Here is a 22369-nt window from a genome sequence, read left to right as displayed (position 1 = left end):
CATTTTTTTTTCTAAATTTAATAATATAAATTATAAATAATTTGTAAAAAATAAATATTGATGTTAAAAATATTATGAATTACATTTAAAAAATTTTTTAAATTAAAAATAATAATAATAAATAAATTTAGAATTATTTAATAGTTAGAAAAATACTTTTTATTATATAATACAATATTATATAAAGTATATAATGTATATATATATTCTTTCTATATAATTTTTCCTTTTAATATTTAGTTTAATATTGAAATTATAAACTCGTTTGTATAACTTAAAGTTTGTTGTTCATGACTATTGAGATCAAGCTTTTCGGTGCTGATTACTATTTGCAAGGTAAAAAGTTTATTTGCTTACAAGTTCGTAATGTTTTTACAATATTTGCAACAATTATTAATTCCGTAATTGGTTTCAAATAAAAGTTCAATACGATAAAATTAAAAAATACATAATTTGAGCATATATTCCATATTTCGCGTATAAACAGTGTATAAAGTTAAAGTTTTAACCTCATAAATAAGGCTTTGCATTTAACGAAATACTGATCGTTTACTACTTAATATCGTAAAAGTGATTTTAGAAGATTTGCATCGAAAATAACATGAGTCCGTTAAACCGAGGACCCTTGTTAGGGCCAAGAGTTCCACCTACTGGTGTGCGGCCTCCACCACCTCCGAGATTTGGTGGTAGATTACCACCTCCTGGTTTACCTCCAAGAATGCCACCACCTCCGATGAATCCAGTTTTTGGACCAATGCGACAAAGATTACCACCGCCACCGCGACCAGGTGGAGTAAATCGACCAAGTGGACCGATGCCATTATTTGGTCCACGAGTTAGAGCTATGGCTCCAATGGTTCCACCAATGGGCTTAAGAGGTGTTGGACCTAGAGGACCATTAATGAGGCCTTGGCATAGAAGAGCATTACCACCTCAAATTTTATCTCATATGAGACCAAGATTTTCTATAAGAAATGGCAATGTTAAAGGAAAAGCAATGAATAATGCAAAAAAAGTTAGTAAACTTGAAGTAAGTAATATTTTATTAACTTTTTAATATTTATAAAATGCAACTTGGATAATAATTCTATTGTTTTATTAGAATAATTATGTTAAATAATAATTGCATGACAATGGAAATATAATCAATAAATTTATTTATTTAATTATTTTTTTATTCAGATATAATTTATTTATATCTTAATTAATAATTATTTACCAAACAAATAATTATTATCTATTTAAATTATCTACTTTTAATTTGCTTGAATTTTTCTTTTGTATTTAAATGTATTTGTCTTTGAAATACAATATTTAAAATAAATATATGAGTCAAATTAAAATTAGTTAATTTTTAACTTTTAAATTTTAGTTAATAACTACTATGAAATATATGGAAGAGAACTCTAATCAGATTTATTATATTTATTGACAATGAAAAATAATTTATTAAATTATATACATATAATATCTTAGTATGAAAACAAAATTACAAATAACAAGTTTAAAGATATTATTTAAATTCTTATAAAAAAATATTACAATCATTTAGGAATTAGAACTAAAAAAGCCATGGATGACTGATGAAATCCGAAGTGAAATACAAAAAAAAAATAAGCTATATGCTAAAGCAAAAAAGAATAAAGATGCAAAAGAATGGGAAGAATTTAAGGATTTAAGGAATAAAGTGACAAGGATGATCAGAGATGCTAAAAATGATTATCTTGCAAAACATCCTGAACAGGTATCTTTTCATTTAATTTTTGTACATATACTTGTATATACCTTTTGTATATATGAATTTGATATAAGTAGATATAAAACAAAAATATTTTATTATTAAATTTTTTACTTATACTTTTTTCTGATTATGATAATTATATATAATATATTTTTCTGATTATAATAATTAAATATATATATATTTATATATTTTTAAATATATCATATATAAATTATTTAAAAAGCATATTTTATGTAATTCAATACATAATATTTAATTACGTAAATGAAAAAAATTATAATTCATGTTAATTAATATAATTTTTTTCCTTTATAATAATTTAAAATTAATATTTTATTTATTTATAATTTAATATTTTGTGAACAATCTTTTTTAATATTCAATATAATATTCATTATATGATATTATATTATAATTAAGTATATAATTATTTAGTTATTTAGTTTATTTATATAAAAGTTATACAATATATTTTTATGTAATTCAAAATTGTTTTATTAAACATTTTATTTTTAGAATTGTTAATAATTATTATATGAATTGTATGTAATATGTAATATACTAATCTTTTTACATATTTTAATATGTAAATTATATTTAATTATAAAGAAAATACTATATTTAATTAAGATGGAAAAATGAAAGATTTTTCATTATAGAAATAAATAAAAAATAATTTTATATGCTTATATAAAATATAATAATATAATAATTTATATATTATATATTTATATATTTATATAATATATTATATATATTATATAAATATATAATAATTTTTTTCTTTTTATTTATGTACATTAAGGTAATAATTAAAGATTGTATTTTATATATCATAGATGAAATAAAATTCTATTTTATTTCTTTTAGCAATTTACAGTAAGTATCAGAATAATTTAAGATTTAAAAATATTAATAAATTAAAATATATTAATAATAATAAATATATTAAAAAATTGATTAATTTATGTGAGATGATTTCAGTTATATATTTAATTTATTTGTATAAAATAATTTATATAGTACAAAAAAGTATCATTTATCATTTATAAGTTATTATAATTTATAAAGAAAAAAATTACAGAATTCTTTCTTTGTCTTATATATGTCTTATCTTATGTAGAAATATAAGAGATAAGTATAAATATTTTTTTATGATATTTGAATAGTTTATAAATTTGATTATAATTATAATACTTCATTTAATTAATATATTATCATATATTATATTTATCATATTAAAAAGATTAATTATTATTTAAATTAATATATTTTTGAATTATATATATTTATTTAATAATAAATTTTTAATTTTGGCAATGATCTTACTAAATTATTTATATTCAAAATAAGCATTATTTGCACCACATTTAATTGGCATTATGTAATTAATTTTATTGCATTCCTGTCGTAGTTGATAAATTACTTTGATTATAGGGTGCTCAAAAAACAGATGATAAGAATACGATCGAATCCGAGGGTGTTCAGAAAACTGAGAATGCGACTGAGCAATCAGAGCAAATGGAGCTAACGGAGGAGATGCAGCCTTCCAGCGAACAAGCACAGTCTTAAGCTTCAGGCTACTCCTCCTATAAAGAATTACACAAGTATTCTGTTTTCAAACTTCAGAACGATTTAATTCCTTCTTCTTTTAACGTGTAGTATATTGCAAAATCGAAATATTTGTATCATTTTTAATTACAAAATTTGTATTAACCGTTCTTTTGTCATTTGTAAAATATCATTTCTTTGCAATATAATTTTCTTTAGCATTTATATCATAAGTGCATGCTGCTAGATTATCACAATAATTATTTTGAGAAAATAGAGTTTAATATTATTGAATAATTGAATAATAATTGAATAACAGATATTCTCTTTCATTTTTCAGTAATACTTATACAAAACTGAATTATTTTTTTTCTCTTATAATTCATTAATATATGCTTATAAATGTAAAATTTTGTATATTTCTTATATATTTTCATGTTAAAGATACTATAACTTCTATAACTTCTTTTCATAAAATTTATACAAAAATCTGGCGTTTGTTAATTTTGTTATTAAAGCTCTTTAATTGCTCTTTGGCCAGAATATACAGTGCTGCGAGCTATTCTTAATAGAAAATTTCATGAAATTATTAAAAAATGTTCTGATATATTTATTAAAATATGTATTCTACTTAATAAAGCAAAAATTCAATATTTTCTACATAGCTTGTGGCTCTGTATTGAAATATAATAATTTTTGTAACTTGTTTATTATTATGTGTCATAATATTGAGAGTACATTTTATTAATTTCAATAATACATGACTTCCATGAAATATAAATTCAGAATAAAATAAATTTGTAATTAAGATACATATTGTAAGAATAAATCGTATTTCTATAAGTTCTAAATCTGGTGTCCCCAATTACTTTATAAACCACTAAAAAAAAAATTCTTATATGCGTTGAATAATCGTTCTGAAATATGAAAATGATCTTTGTAGAATGTTTGTATCAAATGAAAGTATTGTTCTCCTAAAATTTTTATTAATTATATATGTTTTATACTGTTGTATAAAAATAAAAATATTTATAATCTTCTTCATTAATATCGTATAAGTAAATTTATCAGACTTATAATATTAGATTTGTTTTTATTTTTCAAAATAATTTAAAGCAAGAATTATTATATATATATAAATATTTACTATAAATATATATTTATAATATATATATTTATGGCAAATATTTGTAATATTATATATATTATATATTTATATATTTATAGTAAATATTTAAAATTTTTTTATGTTGTCAATTTAATTTTTTTATTTTAAAATTGTATTGAAATTTTCCAATTTCATAAATTTTATATATATACAATATATCATGATGATTATAAAATGTTTTCTTATATAAATTATTTATAAAATTACTATTATTTATAAAAATTTAATCTACATTATTATATTATTTAAGATATGGATAAAAAATATGCAATTAATAATATTTGCATAATCTTAATAAATGGATTTCTGAATACCCTGGAAAAGATTTTAAAATGATAATGAATAAGCAATTATTTATGACAACATAAGAGTAATTTCTATTTATAAATACATTTTTATTTTTATTTGCATATATACAATATATGTACATCAAGCATTAATTTTGTTTAATAATTGTAAAAAAATACTTCTATTATTTTTAATTTATTATATTTACAATTTTATTGTATTACAATATAATGACAATTTATTGTCATTATAATAATTTCTTTTTAATATTTTAATATCAAAACAAATATGATATTGAAGATAGAAATTTTAATTAATAAATAATTTATATTGTTTATTATAAATAATTTATTATTTATTAATTTTTGTGAAAATCTATTCTATATATGATTTCATATTTAAGTTGTTCAAATTATTTATATTTTAAAATTATAATATTAAAAACAAAAGAAGTAATTTTTATAAAAAAATTATTTAAAATAAATGTTTCATGTATTATATAATATCAAACAAAAAATTATGAAATAATAAAATTAATATAAAGATTTATATTAAAAAAAAAAATGAAATCTTAAATATTCTTCAATAATATTTTTCATTAATATTCTTCATTAATAATTATACCTCAATATTTGCATAATCTCAATACCTCAAGAAGTATTTTTACATTAAATTTGAATGTGAATAATGTATAAAAAATATTTGAAGTAACTATTTTTAGGCTCATCTCTATCCAAATAGTGAAGAATCATATGATCAAAGAAATGAAAATTACTCCAGTTCAAAGGATGATGAGTCATTTTATTATGAAATAGGTGATAAAGATTTTTCATCAGAAGATACTCTTTCTAAACATGAGAAGGAACATGAACTCTATGGTATTGATGGATATAAGAATACTTGCATTTATGAGAAGACAGCTAGCAAAATAACATAGACAATTGATTGGCTATTTCTGATAGATCCAACAATTATAAAAATAGGCATGCGTATTGGTCGAAAGTTTCATATATATAAATAAGATCTTATAGCATTGCTAATAACCAAAGGAGGGGAGTAATTTTCCTCCCCTCTACTATTCTATTAGCCATCTTCACGTAGATGCAGCTATACTTGTAATTATACTTTCTTTTTTCATTCATTGAAAAATATATTACCATGCAACGTAATAGTAATTTATATTATAAAATTAACAATATGTCAATTCCAGAAGACATTGAAAAATGGATAATGGAGAGAAAAAAGTAAGTTATAATGATTTTTATAATTGATAATGATTAATGATTTATATGTAATATAATCACATCACAGAAGATATCCTACAAAAATTAATGTTGAATTACGAAAAGCTGAAGAAATAGAAAAATTACAAAGAGGAGAAATAATTAAACAAAAGCAGGAGATTACTAAGCGAAAAAGACATAAATTTTTACGTTCTCATAATCGAAAAAGAATAATAAAAAAGGAACCTATTATAATATCTAATAATATTGAAGAACAAAAGGAAACATATAGAGGTTTACATCGATTTTTTGGGACATGTGAGCATTTAATTATTTTCTATTATTTCAACTTAAAAAAAAAATAAAAATCAAGTAACTTTCTATTCTAACCTTTTATACTCTGTTTGACATTTTGGATTAAAAAAAAATCATATATATTATAAATTTTGGTATATTTATTACAAAAATTTATTTATATATTTATTACAAAAATGATTTTATTTTTAAATAGTTGAAATTGAATTATAATTATTTTCCATATATTGTTCTTAAATTCTTTTTTTCCTTATATATAAGAAAAATTCAAAGAAATGACTTTTTTATAAATATAAATTTATTTAATGTTTTAATGAATGTGCTATTTAAGAAATGTAATTTTTTATACCATTATATTATATATAATGTAGTTTTATTTTCTTATCTTATTTATTTGAAATTGTACTTAAAGAGTAATGTGATTAAAAATAGATAATATAAATTCAAAATTTATTTATTCTTTTAAATAATAGATATTTTTTAATTTATGTTTCATTTACTATATGATAACATTTAACATAATATTTATTGTATATATTAATTATATAATAATATATATAATAATAATATAACAATAAAGTTTTAATAATAATTTCAATATTAAATCATTGGTTAAACTTAGTTACATCTTGTTAGTAGTAACATTTTTCATCTGTAAGTATTTATAATTATGTCATGATTATTATTTAAAAAAATCAAAATTACTTTTTTTTTTTTATTTAATAATTGACTGACTAAGAAACTAAAATTTAATAATTATTAAAATTATTTAAATATGGATCAAATTATAAAAAAAAATATAATTTAAAAAATAATTTTTATATTTCTGAAAATAATATAATTAGAAAGAAATATAAAAATATAATTTAAAAAATAATTTTTATATTTCTGAAAATAATATAATAATATAATACTTAAAAGTTATAAAACTATTATAAATATATATATATATATATACACATACATATATATATATATATAAAAATATATATATATAAAAAATAAAATCATTTATATATATATATATATATATATATATATATATATGTATATATATTTTTTAGTATGCTTAAAAAAAGAAGATTTAGAAATAGAAAAGCAATCTAATAATGAAATTGAAAATAATTACAAGGAAAATCAAATTAATCAAATTTCTGATGAAGAAGAAATATTAGATATATTGCCAAAATTTGCTACTTCTAATGTACCCAATTTAGTAGCAAATTATGAAAGTGTTTCAGAAGAAAGTAAGTATAAGAAATATTTCATTTAAAAAAAAGTTTGTATATAATAAATTCATTATTTATAATAAAATAAAAATTAATATATAATGTTTATATATATTTCATTTGTAGGTGATATGCCTGAAGAAGTATCATTTAAAAAAATAAGTTTAAATAATGAAAACAAAGAAAATAATGCAATAAAAGATGAAATAAAATATGAAAATAGATCTATTCAAATACAGCCAATAGATTCAGTGTGTAAAATTTCCAAAATTAAATTGACATTGAATCAAAATTCAAAAAATAAAGAACAGAAAATTACAAATAAGACACCACCATATACATCACAATTATTACAAAAATTACTTTCACGATCTATTCAACATGAAAGAAATTTAATATGTCAATGTATAAAATATATAATAGATAATAATTTTTTTGATTAAAATTTTGATTATATATTTTTATTTATAATGTAGATATATTTATATTTATATTATTTATAATATAGATATTTTCCAAATATCTCTTTTATAGATTAAAGCATATTTTTTTCTTAAAACAATATGATAATTGAATTGATGAAGATAAATAAATACTTTATTATATAATTGTTTATTTTATTTTTAAATTATTAATTTTTATACATTATTTTTGTTAAATCTTGGAAAAATGTTTTTTCTTTTTTTTAAATTGTTTTTTATTTTCTTCTAAAATATTATGTTCTAATTCTCTTTTTTCTCCACTTTTTATAGATATAAGATTTTTACTTTTCTTTTCAGATAGAGCAACATTCCAATCAGCTTCTGTTCCTTTGATTGCATATTGTTCTAAATTTTCTTTTTTTAATTTTTCCAATTCGGCTTTTTGTTTTGCTTTTAATTCCTGAAAAATATTTAAAAAATATTATTTATATCAAATAATAAATAATTCTATTTATTATTTATTATCTATATAGAATGATACAATATTATAAATTTGATGAATTATAATATATATTATAACAAAATAATGGACAAACCTTAGCTGCATTTTCTAATTCATCATATAAACTTTTTCCATTGATGGGATTAAGTTGTATTGTTTCGTTATTACCTTCTATTTTCATCATAGTAGTTTCAATAAAATTCTCCGTTATTTTATTAAGATACTGTATAAATTTGCGTATAATACGATTAAATAAACCAAGTAATTGTGTTGTTGGTAAATCTAACTCTTTTGCTAATGTATCAACTGTTTTGTGTTGTAAACCTAATCCCAATAAAATTGCCTAAAATACAAAAGCATTTATATAAATACAAAATATTATATTTAGATTTTTAAATTAGAATAAATATGAAAATTACCGATTGTACTGCGGATAAATGAATATCATCCATCATATTTAAAAAATATAAACGTGCCAATGATGGCAATAAATCCATTATTAAATGGTAATCTGCCATATTATTACTATACATAGATAAACGTTTTAAATCGTAAGATGTAAAATAGATATCCAATATATTTTTCGTTAATGCTAAAAAAAATGATTGTATAATAAATATAAAAATATGAACATTAAAATATATATTCATATATTATATATTGAAAATATACTAACTTGTAGCTTCTGATGTAATTGATTTATTAAACAATATACTTAAAGCTAATGAAGGTGAATATGTGTTAAACGAAAAAGATAATAAACTTATAAATCGTTTACGAAAATCATTCCAATATGCTTGCAACCATGTAATATCTTGATCAGAATTGATTTTATACAACATGATACATGAATTTTCACCTGTAATATCATTTGTTGTTTGTCTGGAAAATAAATATTTATTTTTATTTAATGTATGATAAGATAATAATAATAATAATAAATAATTATTTTAACCTTAAATATACTGGTATAAAATTAGCTCGTTTATAAAATTTTAAAAGTGGTTCGGTAACACCAAAAGATACACCAATATAATCTAAATTTTCCGGACGTCTTTCACTAAGTTTTAAAAGAAGTGGTGGTAATGAAACTCGAGGTTCTAAAAAATAATCAATTTTTGAAATTAAAAAATTAATAAATTAAAATTATATATTATCAGATACAAGTGTTTGTAATACAATAACTTTAATTACCAATTTTTTCTTCTAATAAATTTACTTCTTCATTTTTAACTTTTGATATTTCTGTCATACATGTTTGTAGTGATGTTTCATTAATATTAACTATTTTCATTTCATAATATTTTTTCAATAATTCTAATGCTCGACTACCATATCCCATCTATAATATAAATGTTTATTCAAATAGAAATTATTTTTGTTAATTTATATAATAATATTTAAACTTACACTTTGATATTCAGGATGTGTTGCAATGCGAACAATACGTGCTCCAGCTAATGCTGGAAAATCTTGGTCTTGATATTGTTGTGCAATAGTCCATGGTATAAGATCACCAGCTGCTCGACGTCCTCGAACTAATCCATCATTTATGGTATTTTTATTTATTTCACCTTCTAAACAAATCTATACATAATAAAAAATTAATATTACAAAAAATATCGAAGATATTTAAATTCACATGTATACATTTATAATATAGTTACATATCATGTATATTTACTTGAATAACTACTAATATCTCAGGTAATATTTTTTTGTTTGAATCTATTGGACCTAAAAGACAGAATAGGTGATGTGCTGGTGCATCAGACATCATTTGTAAATCATTTGGACTGTTCTGAAACATTATTGAAAAAATTTAGTATTTTTATTTTTTAGATTACTTTTATAATAGAGAGATTTACCTTGTAATGTGAAGCTACATAAAGAGCTACCAATCTTTGCAAGAATAATTCAGATGCTTTATGATAAGAAAATAAAGTATCTCTAAAAAGAATATATATAATGTATATATAATATATAATGTAAATTTATATAAGATATGCTACCTATTTATGTAATATAATTCACATATATCAGGTGATGGACATCCAGATAATATAGGTGTATTTATTATAACATTTAAACATAATAAGTCACAAAGCCATTGTTCAATAGAATCTCCTGGTTTATAACGAATAGATTCTTCTAAAGTCAATTCATGTAACTGTCTTCCAATAATAATCTTTTCATTTTTTTGTTTCTCATGACTATTTGAACTAATGGTTTGATTTCTTAATTGTTGTAATAGTTTTAATGATAAAGATCTACCTGTTCCTTCATATCTATTAAAATATATAAATTATATATTAATTATATTAATATTGTATTAATATAAATTATATTAAAAATACATATAAATTATGATTAAATAAAATGATTAAACAATGATCAAAAATTAAAATATAACATATAATTACCCATTAATAGTCGATGCGAGAAATATTAAATAAGGACCAAGCATAGCTTTCACATAAGGAAGAGGAATTGCTGCAGCTTCATCTATTACAAGTAATTCAGCTTGATTTAATTTATGTGCATCAGTTGGATGAATGTACTAAAAAAAATTTGATTTTTTTATCAATATATTTATATTATTATTTATTTATTTATATTATTATTTTAATAAATAATTTTAAAATTATTTTAAAAAATTTTACATATTAAGAATATTATACCTGAACTGTTTGTCTATGATCTCGAAAAATATTTACACGTATAATGGCTTTATTAAATTCAGGATTTGTAGATTGTACAAGTCCATAATCAAGATGTTCTTGATATCCTAATGCATCAAATCCTAAAAATAATATAAAATTTATTCTACTAAAAAATAATATTTATTGTTAATGTTTACCTTTAAAAATAAATTCAAATAATGTATTTAAATTTTCTGGACTTGGACTTGAAATATAAATATTTGAATAACCAAATGTTATAGCAGCAGCAACAGCTAAACCTAATGCTGCAGATTTTCCACGACCTCTAGCTGCAGTTAAAGAAACAGTAGATCTCAATGTTTTTTCTGATATACATTCAATAAATTTAAGAAGCACTTTTGCCTGAAAATATTAATATTTATATGAAAATTATTAATATGTATATAAAATTATTATATGTATATAAAATCAATTATAAAATAATTTTCATTTATTTTATATATATATATATATATATATATATACATATATATATTTACTATTTATTATATATACATAAATATATTTAATATATTTTTTTTTAGTACTAAACCTGATCAAGTGTCTTGCAACAATTAACAAGAGAAGAAATAGGTTGTGTATCTTTCAAACTTTCTTTTAATGTATCTAATTCTGATAATGTTTCAGAAGAAGATAATTTTTGTATAGGTTCAATTTTTAAATTATGTGATGACAAAGGTAATACATTTAATTGATCATCAACAACCAAACATCTTTTACATGAAGCAAGAGATAATAAAAATCTTTCATTGAATCGACCAATAATATTCTAAAATAAAATATTAGAAAATTAATTCTTAAAATTATTTCTTAAATTTAAATAAATTAATTAATTAAATTTACAATTAATAAAATATCTTTAAATTAATAAATTAATAAAAAAAAATGAATAATATACTTGATGCGCTTCTGTACGAAATCTTTGATGAACATCCATATTCATAGTATATAGTTGTTTTAAAGAATTTACTGATTGTAATAAAAATATTATTAGTCCTCCTCCTTCAACAGTTTCAATAGTACGTGCTAATAAATTTGGTGTAAGAGCTTCAAAATCCTAAAAGTTAATTTTTTTGTTAATTATATTTAAATTAATTATATTTATTAAATCAAAACAAATAAAGAATCTTACTTGTAAAACACACATGCCATATGTATTTCCTAATATTCTATGTGTTTCATGATAATAACAATATCGTATATTAGTAGAAACAACAAATAATTCAAATGGATCATCTTCATTAACATCCAACTTTCCTGATTTAACTTTTTTTTGTAAAGATTTCATTTTTTTCTTTCTATGACTACTAAATCCTAATTCTTTTTTATAACACCAAAGTACAGAAGGTCTAGCTTTTATAATAGATTTCGATAACATATGATGTAACAAAACAACCTAATTATAATATTTTAAAAATTATAATATTTTAAATTTTAAAATTAAAATTAAAAAAAAAATTAAAATATAAATATAAATATTATTATTAAATTGCAATTAAATTATATATAATCAAACCTGATCTCGTGCTTTTTCACCAATAATAATAAACATTGTTCTATATCCCGTAATAACACCATTTTCAATTAAAATACGAATACGATTATCTATTTTTTTACGAACCATCTTTGAAATATAGAATTCACTTATTTTTTTTATTTAATTTTATTTAAAAATATGTAGATATTGTACACACAATGGTTATGTTACTTGTATTCAAATTATAATGTGCGCATCCATTTTGTAACTTTAATCACACATATACGATAAATTATTAATATATAATAATGATAATTTTTAATTGTCATAAAAAAAATAAGTAAATAAAAAGTAAAAAATTTTAAATATATATTCAATATAATATAAAATGTAAAATTTAATATAATAATGTGTTATATATATATTAAAATTAAATAAAAATATGATTCATATCAAAGTAGAATAATATAATAATAATTTGTATATATTTCTATTCAAATATAAGTATTATAAATATGAATGCAAATAATTATAAAAATTTATTATTATATAATTAATAAAGAACAATAATTATATTCTTGTAAAACTACTTTGTAAAGTAACCTTTATGTCAGTTTTGAAAACAAAAATATAGGATATATTCATTTTTTTTATTATTTCTTATTATAACAAAAATGAATAATTTTAAAAGTATATTAAAATATTAATGCAATATAAAAAAAATATGAAAAAAATGTTTAAATTTATTTATATCTTCAAACAATAAAAATAAATATTATAGTTATTTTTTATTACTATTTTTAGAAATAAATAAGAAATAAGAAAAATTAAACAATAATCTATGTATTCAATAATCATATTCGATGTATTACAAGTAAAATTTAAAAATTTTTTGAATACAAATTCTTTGAACATAAAAAAACTTTATTCATAAATGTAATATAAAAAAATTTATAAACTATTAATAAAAATGGTTGAAAAAGACAAACCATTAAGAGAATCTATTAAAAATCTTAATGCTCCTGCAATTATTGCTTTTGGCAATCCTTTATTAGATATGTTTGTAAAAATAAAAGATAATGATTTATTAAAAAAATATAATCTTAATGTAGATGGAGAAGCAGAATTTTCTGAAGATAAAATGCAAGAATTATTGGCAGATATACCGCAAGAGTTAATAAGTATATTTATTAATAATTGTCACACATTTATATTTTGTATAAATTTTTTTTTTCATTATTTTAAATAAATATAAATTATATATTTATATTTTAAATAAATATAAATAAATATATATTATTATTTCATATATATATAAAAAATATATAGTATAAATTAAATTATTTTTTTAATATTTATTGAAAATATTAAATTTTTGTTATTATATAAAAAACTTATTCAAAATTTAAAGATTATTAATAATATAATAAAATAGATCAAAACAGGTAGTCTATCCTGGAGGATCAGCACAAAATACAATGCGAATTATACAATGGCTTTATGATGAAACCTTTCAAAATCAATATTGTATTTTTTCTGGAGCGATTGGTAATGATTGTAAAGGAATAATGTTACAAAGTTTAGTTCGATCAACAGGTGTGGATGCTAGGTTTGCAGATGCTTTAAATTCTTTGCTTCATTTTATTTTCATTATGATATACATTTTTAAATGTATATATTTTTGCAGATATGTAATTCATTCAAATTTAAATACAGGACAATGTATAATATTAATAAGTGAACCATATCGTAGTCTTGTTGCAAATGTAGGAGCTGCTGCTAAATATACTTTAAATGATCTTAAAGCATGCAATTTATCATTTGATAGAATAAAAATAATATATATTGAAGGATTTTTCATACCTCATAGTTTTCCTGTAATAAAAGAACTTGTTAAACAAGCAGAAGAAAGAGATATAATTATAGCTTTTAATATAAGTGGGACATATATATTTAATGTAAATAAATATTTTAGAATTTAACTAATAATGTTAATTAATTAATAAGAAAAATGAAATTATTATATTTATAGTACTATAATATACATGTAAAATATGTATATTCTTTATTAACAACATATTATCTTTTATAGGATTTTCGTACAGCAGTTTGCGAAATGATAGGACATTCAAATATTGTATTTGGTAATTCAAGAGAAATGGAAGCTTTGGCTCAATCATTAAATCTTACATATGATGATGTATCAGATATACCATTTTTATTAAATAGTTTAAAAAGAATTACAATTAATGTCTGTAATACGGTTAAAAAAGATTGGTTACGTCATGGAGGAGTATTTGTTATGACTCAAGGTGCATCTGCTCCAGCAATTGCTGTTTGGGGAAAAAGTCAATCTGCTCAAGTATGTTAAAAATAAAAAAAAATCAATTTTTTAAGTGAAAAATTTGAATAAAAATTTATTTTTTTAGGTACTCCCAATTAAATCAAAAATTCCTATTATTGATACAATAGATACTGATGATGCTTTGGCTGCTGGTTTCCTAGCAGGTGTTTTAGCTCGTTGGAAACCAAAACGTTGTTTAGAATATGGTTGTAAAATAGCATCTTATATAGGAACAATATATGGGATTAAATTACCAGATAATGTACCATCAGATTTATTGGAATAAAAACTATAATTTATTATTTAAAAAATAGTTTATCAGAAAATAATATTTAATAATCTCAAATTTTCTGAAATTTTATGATTAATTTTTATTCAGAATTTTATTAGAAGAAAAATTGTGATACTAAAAATGTAAATTTTGTATTTAAATTTAGATTTAATTTTATGTATATGTATATAGTTTCATTAATTGAATATTTAATTATATAATTTCTATAATTATTGTAAAAAAAAAATTGTACTTTTATTCAATTAATTAAATTTATAAAATCTAATAATGATTATTGGACAAAAAAATTATATTGCATATTTATCATATAAAGTGGTATCAAGAAATTTTATTTATTGTATTTTTTAATTAATATTTAATTTTTAATTTAATTTTATTATATTTAATTTAATTTTATAAAATAATTTTGTTTTAAAAAAGTAACATTAATAAAAAAACTTAATTTTATTAATTATAATTAATTTTATTAAAATATATAAATATTCATGCTATTTTACACAGAGATTTAAGCAAGATTCAGACATTAACTAATTATTAAATTATTCATTAATATTAAATTAGTTATTATTAAAAAATAGTATATTATTAAAAAATATAAAAATATATATATATATATTCCAATCCGTTTTGAGATATTCTATATATATATATATATATTTATTTATTTATTTATTTATTTATTCATTCGTGATATAATTCAATATAATTCTTTATCGATAAAAAAAATTTGTTATATTTAACACACTTTTATTGAAATATATTATTTAGATTTATTTGTAGCAGTTACTGCGGATCTACTAGATTACGCTCCGTGATTGGCCAGTATTTTTTATTAATAATTCCTTAATAAAGTTATAATGAAAATTTTTGCAAAAAAAAATATTGCTTGAAATTATTTCAGGAATCTCCAATTTATTTATTAGATATTCCAATATTTTTAGGACACTTTATATAAATACATTTCTGACATTAATAATATACAAAAGTATTATATAAATATATTTTGACAAATAAAATTAATTTTGAAAATCTTTTATTTTTTATTTCATTCTTTATTACTTTGTATACTTTTAAAATTAAAACAAATTTTCGATTGGTATGTACCTTAATATTTTATTGAAATATGTAATATTTTTTATTTATAAATTATGCAAAAATAATTATAAAATTTTATTTAAAAATATTAAATTTTAATATATAAAAATAACTTGATTATAAATATAAATTTATTAAATTATGAATTTCATAATATGCAATATAATAATTGTATTATTAAAAAAAAATTAATAACTGTAATTAAAAAAAAATTATAAATTTTTTAATTTTATATTTTATTCCGAAGAAAATTAAAGATTTTATTTTGAAAAAATAAAATTATATTTAAGATCGTAAGGTAATTACAATCACTATCCAAAATAAGAGCATGGTCTTAGGCAAGGTAAAAAGAGAAGGGGAAAACAGTTTATTTTTTTATGCGTAATAGATTTGATTTACTCCAAGAATTTCAAAAATGTCTATGGTAAGAATTTTTACAGTTTTTATTTATATGAGATTTTATATTAAAAACTTTATTAATTTTTATATATTATTAAGATAATTTATGTAATTTTGATAAAATTATCATTTGACATTTTATAACCTGATTTTACTACCTGATTTAAATATTAAAGTGATAAAAATAAAAATAAAGTGATAATATTAAATTAAAAGTAAAAAAAAAAAAAAATTTAGAAAATAGAAAAATTAAATTATAATTATAATTTTTAATATAGATAAGTAATGTATATGTCAAAAAATATAAAGATAAATTAATATATAAAATATTAATTGAATTATATTTAAATAAAAAAAATTGTTAAAATTGGCTTAAATAATATGATATTATTTATTTTTTAGCGACCTGATGACCATAGACGCAAATGGAATAGAGAAGAATATGAAAGAATAGCACTTCAACGTCTGCAGGATGAAATTGCAGAAGAAGAATTGGGAATTCCAAAGCAACCAGCAGTAAAAAGAGAATTGCTCAAACAAAGAGATTACAAAGTTGATCTTGAATCTAAATTAGGAAAAAGTGTTGTTATTAATAAAAATACTCCATCATCACAAACTGGAGGGTAATAAATTTTCTAAAAATTAACTGAAATAGATATAATTTGTAATTTATAATTTGTGTTTAATAATAATATTATATTTATAGGTATTATTGTAATGTTTGTGATTGTGTTGTCAAGGATTCAATTAATTTCTTAGATCACATCAATGGCACCAAACGTAATCAATTATTATTTATTATTTTTATTGTTTTTGTATGCTTGACTAAATATTAATTTTATAGATGAATTTTTTCAGATCAACGTAATTTGGGTATGTCAATGAAAATAGAAAGATCTACATTAGAACAGGTTAAAGCTCGCTTTGCAATGAATAAAAAGAAATTGGAAGAAAAAAAGAAAGATTATGATTTAGAACAAAGAGTAAAAGAATTAAAAGAAGAGGTTTGTTTTATTTTCAAATTTTTAAATATATTTTATTTAAAAATATATTTATTTTTTATTTTTTATTTATTTTTAAACAAATATCTTTTATTTATAGGAAGAGAAAATTAAAGAATATAGAAAAGAGAAAAGAAAAGACAAGAAAAGAAAAATTGAAGAAGTCAATGAAGATAATGGAGGACCTTCAGATGAAATGGCAGCAATAATGGGTTTCTCAGGTTTTGGTTCTAAAAAAAAGTGACAATGAAATATCATCGGATCATTTGATAAAATAATGCCTTCTCAAGATATATCTTAAGAAAAGATCATAATTAATTTCTTTAAAATATATTTCAGAATATTGAAAAGTCAACATTGAACACTACAAGATCAGGGGTAAATAAGACTGATCTTAATGTAAAAATTTAGCTTTGTAAATATTTAAGTTTACAACATAATTTTATTTATTCCCTTTTTCTTGTATGATCAATGTTTTGAATGTACAAATAATTCTTATTTCTATCTAATATTGAACAACAATTAATTTCTTAAGCATAATGAAAGTATGTTCATTTAGTGAATAAAAAATACAGTAAAAGTATTATGAAATATATATGGAATAGTTTTAATCTTATAAATCATTTATTAATGTATTTTAAATTCATTGCAATAATTAAAAATAAGTTTTATAATGTGTATTTATACTTCTTCTGGATCAGTAATGTAAGAAATATTATTTAAATATTGTTTTATGACTTGTCAATAAAAGTACAAGATTTTATACAGAAAATTATTGTGATTAAAAACGTATTAGGTACATTTTAAAAAAAATCAAAAAATAATATTTTATATATAAAAATATTTTTAATTTTTGTATATTAAATTTTTTGTTTTTCTTTGAATACATAACTATTATTTTTATATTTTTTTATTATATTCAAAAAAAGAAATATATTTTTAAGATATATTTTATTTCTTATATTAAGAAATAAATTATAAAATATACAAAGTTTATGAAAATAATGAGTTTTAAATTTCAAATAAAACGAAAGTACTGAAATCTTGTATCATAATCATTCTTCAACTTTCTCTGTTGCACTTCCAATGTTTTATTTTTTATTTTATCATAAAAAAAAGATAAAAATCCAAACATGAATTTCATACAATGCTATATACCATTTATATTCACATTCAACATACACTATATTTTTTTTCTGAAGTCATAGAGAGACTTGAAGAGAACGTGTTGAAACTAAATAAATATACAGCACACTTCTCCTACTCAAAATCACAACTAAATTCTAAGATCGTTTACTCGGTTCATTTTAGTATCATAGTTTAGTATAAGTGATACTCGTGATCACAGAGCGTTTACGAGTGCCGCCATTTTTCCGAAGGTTAACCATTTGTATTTCAGAGATTGGAAGTCAGTCTTGGAGATCGGTAGATCTTTCGCAACTTATGGATTGCAAGCTAGTCTACACATGATTTTTGATAAAGAATGCACGTGCATCAGTGATATAAATCAATTTAACTTTTCAATATTTATAATTTATATTTATAATATGGTGGTGGATAATTAAAATTAAAATTCTTTTATACCGAAATAATCAATGAATTAAGGAATTTATAGTTATAAAATTTATGTAAGCAAATTTAAAAATTTTTAATGAAAAATTAAACTTGAATTACATAAAATGAAGATAATTGAAAAAATTTTAAGGAAAATGTGACGTTTTGTGATAATCATCGGAATGACAAAAGTCAAGTGATCCTGACAGAAAATTTGTTTCAATCGATCCGGATGAACATCGATTAATTTGAACGTCTTCATGATAGATTTTATAAATGCAAGTGTTTGTGAATTATTATTCAGTTATATAAAAAAGTCGAAAAATTTAATTTAACGATGCCACGAACTCTTCAACCCATTCAAGAATGTAACTCCGGAAAATCAAGTGAGTTTATAAAATATTTCATTAGAATTTTATTATAGTGCAATATATAATTTATGTTTTATTAATAATAATACACTAATAAAAACAATAAATATAATTAATATATATAGAATATCAACTAAAATAATAATTGATTTGATAGAAATTATTTGTTAATTTATATTTTAGAATATATTCAAGGATTTATCTTTATCTTTTTTATCTTTATATTCATCAGAACATTTCAGAGAATCATATATATAACGATTAATTTTTGTATGTTAGTCATGTTCGACAAAATAGTTTTTTGTTCCAAAACATGCACACTTTCCCTTTTCTTTCCCACGGAAATGAAAATAATTGTTTTAAAGTGAATTTTATCTATTATATATTATTTGTTTGTCGTTTTTCTTTCTGATTCTTATTTTCAGAATTTCTGTTCACTCGTGCGTGATTGATTGATCACTATTGAATCAATGTATTGAAACAATCGATATATTGATGAATTTTTTGTTTGTTTTGAACTAAAATTGATAATTTACTAATAATAAATGAGATTCTCGTTTTTAACAAGAATTAAAAAATAATCTTTTCCTTTAAGATATAAAAATTTTAATAATATTAAAATTTATAATTTATTTTTTATAAAATTAAGATTATATTATAATATTATGTGATCATATAATATTGTAATATTATATATACAAATTGTATTAATATCAATAGTATTTATACTAATAATTTTAATGAAACATTGAAAAATTGAATTAATACTTCTTTTCTAGATGTTTCTTTGGATATAATTTATTGCGAAATTTTTTTTTATATAGTATACTAAAAAATAATGTTTTTATCCAATTTTTTATTATTCTGTTTTATTATAATATATATATATATATATATATATATATATATGTACAAAATAAAATATAATTATAATTATATTTTATTTTTATGTCAGTAATAGTAAATAATAAGATGCATTCCTTATTTTTTTCTAATTTTTTATTGGTCTTTAATAGTTTTTAATAGGTTTTTTAATGTCATCAATAATGATTCGTCAATTAACAATATCATTAATTTTTCTTTTAATCATACTTTATTGAAAAAGTAAATTGATAAATTGATAAATTGATGTTATTTTTAAAGCGAGAATACTTAGATCTCTAGATTTTTCTGAAAGTTTTTTTTATGTTCAGTTTATATTTTGATCATTACTAAGGCGATAGAAATTAAAAAATTCGTTTATTCTTCGATACATATGATTTATAATATTGATATTGATTATAATATTGTAATTTTAATTTATTTTGAATCATTAATTTATTATTCTTATTTTTTTTTTAAGTTTTCATATAAATGTTACTTTCATATCACTTATTTTTATTTGAAATAGGTATATGCATATACTATTTATTTATATAAGATATATACATATTATTTAAATACATATAATTAAATAATATATAATAATAGATATTAGATATTGTATATAATATCTTGAATTATTACACATTTATTTTTAAACAACATTAATAACAACTTGTTTAAATAATTTAAATAAATCTTAATAAATACTGTAAATTATTTTTTTAATTTTATATTGAAATATGATTAAAAAAGAAAAGTAAAGGAAGAGAGAAATCTTATGATGAACATCGAGTCTAAAAAAGCTTTTGTTACCGAATAGAAAACGAGAATAATAATTACTGACTTTAACAGAGCGGATCTAAGTTCACCGTCATGCTATGATTTTTAATGTGGACACATGATATGATTAAATCATAATTTTAATTGAATTACACACGTTCAATTTCTTTAAATAACTTTAACTATATTCTAACTTTGTGCATAAAATTTACAGTAAGTTTCAATATAATTGTAGCAATATAATTATTTTTATGAAAGTGATGATTAAATTACTAGAACGTAAGTTTAAATAAATTGTATTGAATAAACTCAAAGCATGCTCAGTTTTTGAAATAACAGTACCGTATGACTTTGTAATATACAATCTATAACTGTATTGAGAGTTTTAAGAATCGTACGTCTTTCAAAATAATATTAAAATGTAACTATAGTTCTTTGAATTATTAAGCCGTCATAATACGTTCTTTGTAGTGATGATATGACGAGTTCATCTTTTGTATCTTTGAATGTATCTTTTATATAATATTTTATTACATTTTATTGAAAAATCATTGAAAATTAGTAAAAATTTGATTGATGATTAGTAACATCATTTTTCTATTGTAATTATAACAATATATTTTTCAATTCTTGTGTTCCAATTCTTTTCAATAATCAAGATTTTTAAATGGGAAGAATTATATTTTTTTAATATATTCTAATACCGTCTTTTTACAATTATCTACATATAAATTATCCTATTCCATTCGTTTTTCTCATGTTTTTTTTATCTTTATGCTAAATTCATTGTAATTTATCGAACGCTCTGAGTAGCTTGCAGCAATGATACATGAGTTTCTACAAAGGCTGACGTTTATCAATTTTTATAGCGGTATACTACTGTCCAGCTATTACCAACAAGTATGCTCGCCTAAAGCAAAACGCGGAAGAATCTGCCGTTGTAACATCGGTATAGCCAATCAGTTATTATCGAACAAAATGCTTCGACCTCTAATACCTGTTCGAGGCTTATCTCTTTCTTTCTCGT

The 22369-nt window shown here is 19.6% G+C and overlaps 4 protein-coding genes across 6 annotated transcripts; 3 read left to right on the top strand and 1 right to left on the bottom strand.

Annotated features, from left to right (window-relative positions):
• Positions 1-200: 200 nt before the first annotated feature.
• LOC551066 (putative uncharacterized protein DDB_G0274405) lies at positions 201-7961 on the top strand. 3 transcript variants are annotated; one of them, XM_026441193.1, is made up of 8 exons: positions 201-336; positions 633-1030; positions 1553-1744; positions 5473-5629; positions 5962-5995; positions 6063-6292; positions 7354-7536; positions 7645-7961. In XM_026441193.1, exons 1-8 carry the CDS (start codon positions 291-293, stop codon positions 7959-7961), a joined length of 1557 nt encoding a protein of 518 aa, XP_026296978.1. In that variant the 5' UTR covers positions 201-290. The 3 variants fall into 3 exon arrangements, with proteins under 3 accessions (XP_026296978.1, XP_006565427.1, XP_016768302.2); XM_006565364.3 differs by having other exon boundaries at positions 202-336; positions 572-1030; XM_016912813.2 differs by having other exon boundaries at positions 212-336; positions 5965-5995.
• A 150-nt stretch (positions 7962-8111) lies between these two features.
• LOC724656 (RNA cytidine acetyltransferase) lies at positions 8112-12789 on the bottom strand. The gene is made up of 17 exons (XM_026441192.1): positions 12682-12789; positions 12298-12561; positions 12064-12222; positions 11698-11934; positions 11303-11507; positions 11124-11245; positions 10866-11002; positions 10455-10730; positions 10311-10392; positions 10127-10243; positions 9853-10029; positions 9637-9784; positions 9398-9542; positions 9119-9324; positions 8862-9034; positions 8537-8785; positions 8112-8400 (listed from the first exon to the last, which is right to left on the bottom strand). The coding sequence occupies exons 1-17, from the start codon at positions 12787-12789 to the stop codon at positions 8173-8175; spliced, it is 3033 nt and encodes a 1010-aa protein (XP_026296977.1). The 3' UTR covers positions 8112-8172.
• A 631-nt stretch (positions 12790-13420) lies between these two features.
• Positions 13421-15299, top strand: LOC551856 (adenosine kinase). Its single transcript, XM_624241.6, has 5 exons — positions 13421-13815; positions 14078-14251; positions 14330-14600; positions 14735-15004; positions 15072-15299. The coding sequence occupies exons 1-5, from the start codon at positions 13613-13615 to the stop codon at positions 15270-15272; spliced, it is 1119 nt and encodes a 372-aa protein (XP_624244.1). The 5' UTR covers positions 13421-13612; the 3' UTR covers positions 15273-15299.
• Positions 15300-16651: 1352 nt separating this feature from the next.
• Positions 16652-18364, top strand: LOC551832 (zinc finger matrin-type protein 2). Its single transcript, XM_624217.6, has 5 exons — positions 16652-16797; positions 17175-17395; positions 17479-17552; positions 17631-17776; positions 17874-18364. The coding sequence occupies exons 1-5, from the start codon at positions 16789-16791 to the stop codon at positions 18015-18017; spliced, it is 594 nt and encodes a 197-aa protein (XP_624220.2). The 5' UTR covers positions 16652-16788; the 3' UTR covers positions 18018-18364.
• Positions 18365-22369: the final 4005 nt, after the last annotated feature.

The sequence above is a fragment of the Apis mellifera genome, linkage group LG6 (assembly GCF_003254395.2).
Source record: "Apis mellifera strain DH4 linkage group LG6, Amel_HAv3.1, whole genome shotgun sequence".
NCBI classification, from domain to species: Eukaryota; Metazoa; Arthropoda; class Insecta; order Hymenoptera; family Apidae; genus Apis; species Apis mellifera.
The sequence above is the reverse complement of the archived record's forward strand: the minus strand, read 5'-3'. Positions and strand labels throughout refer to the sequence as shown.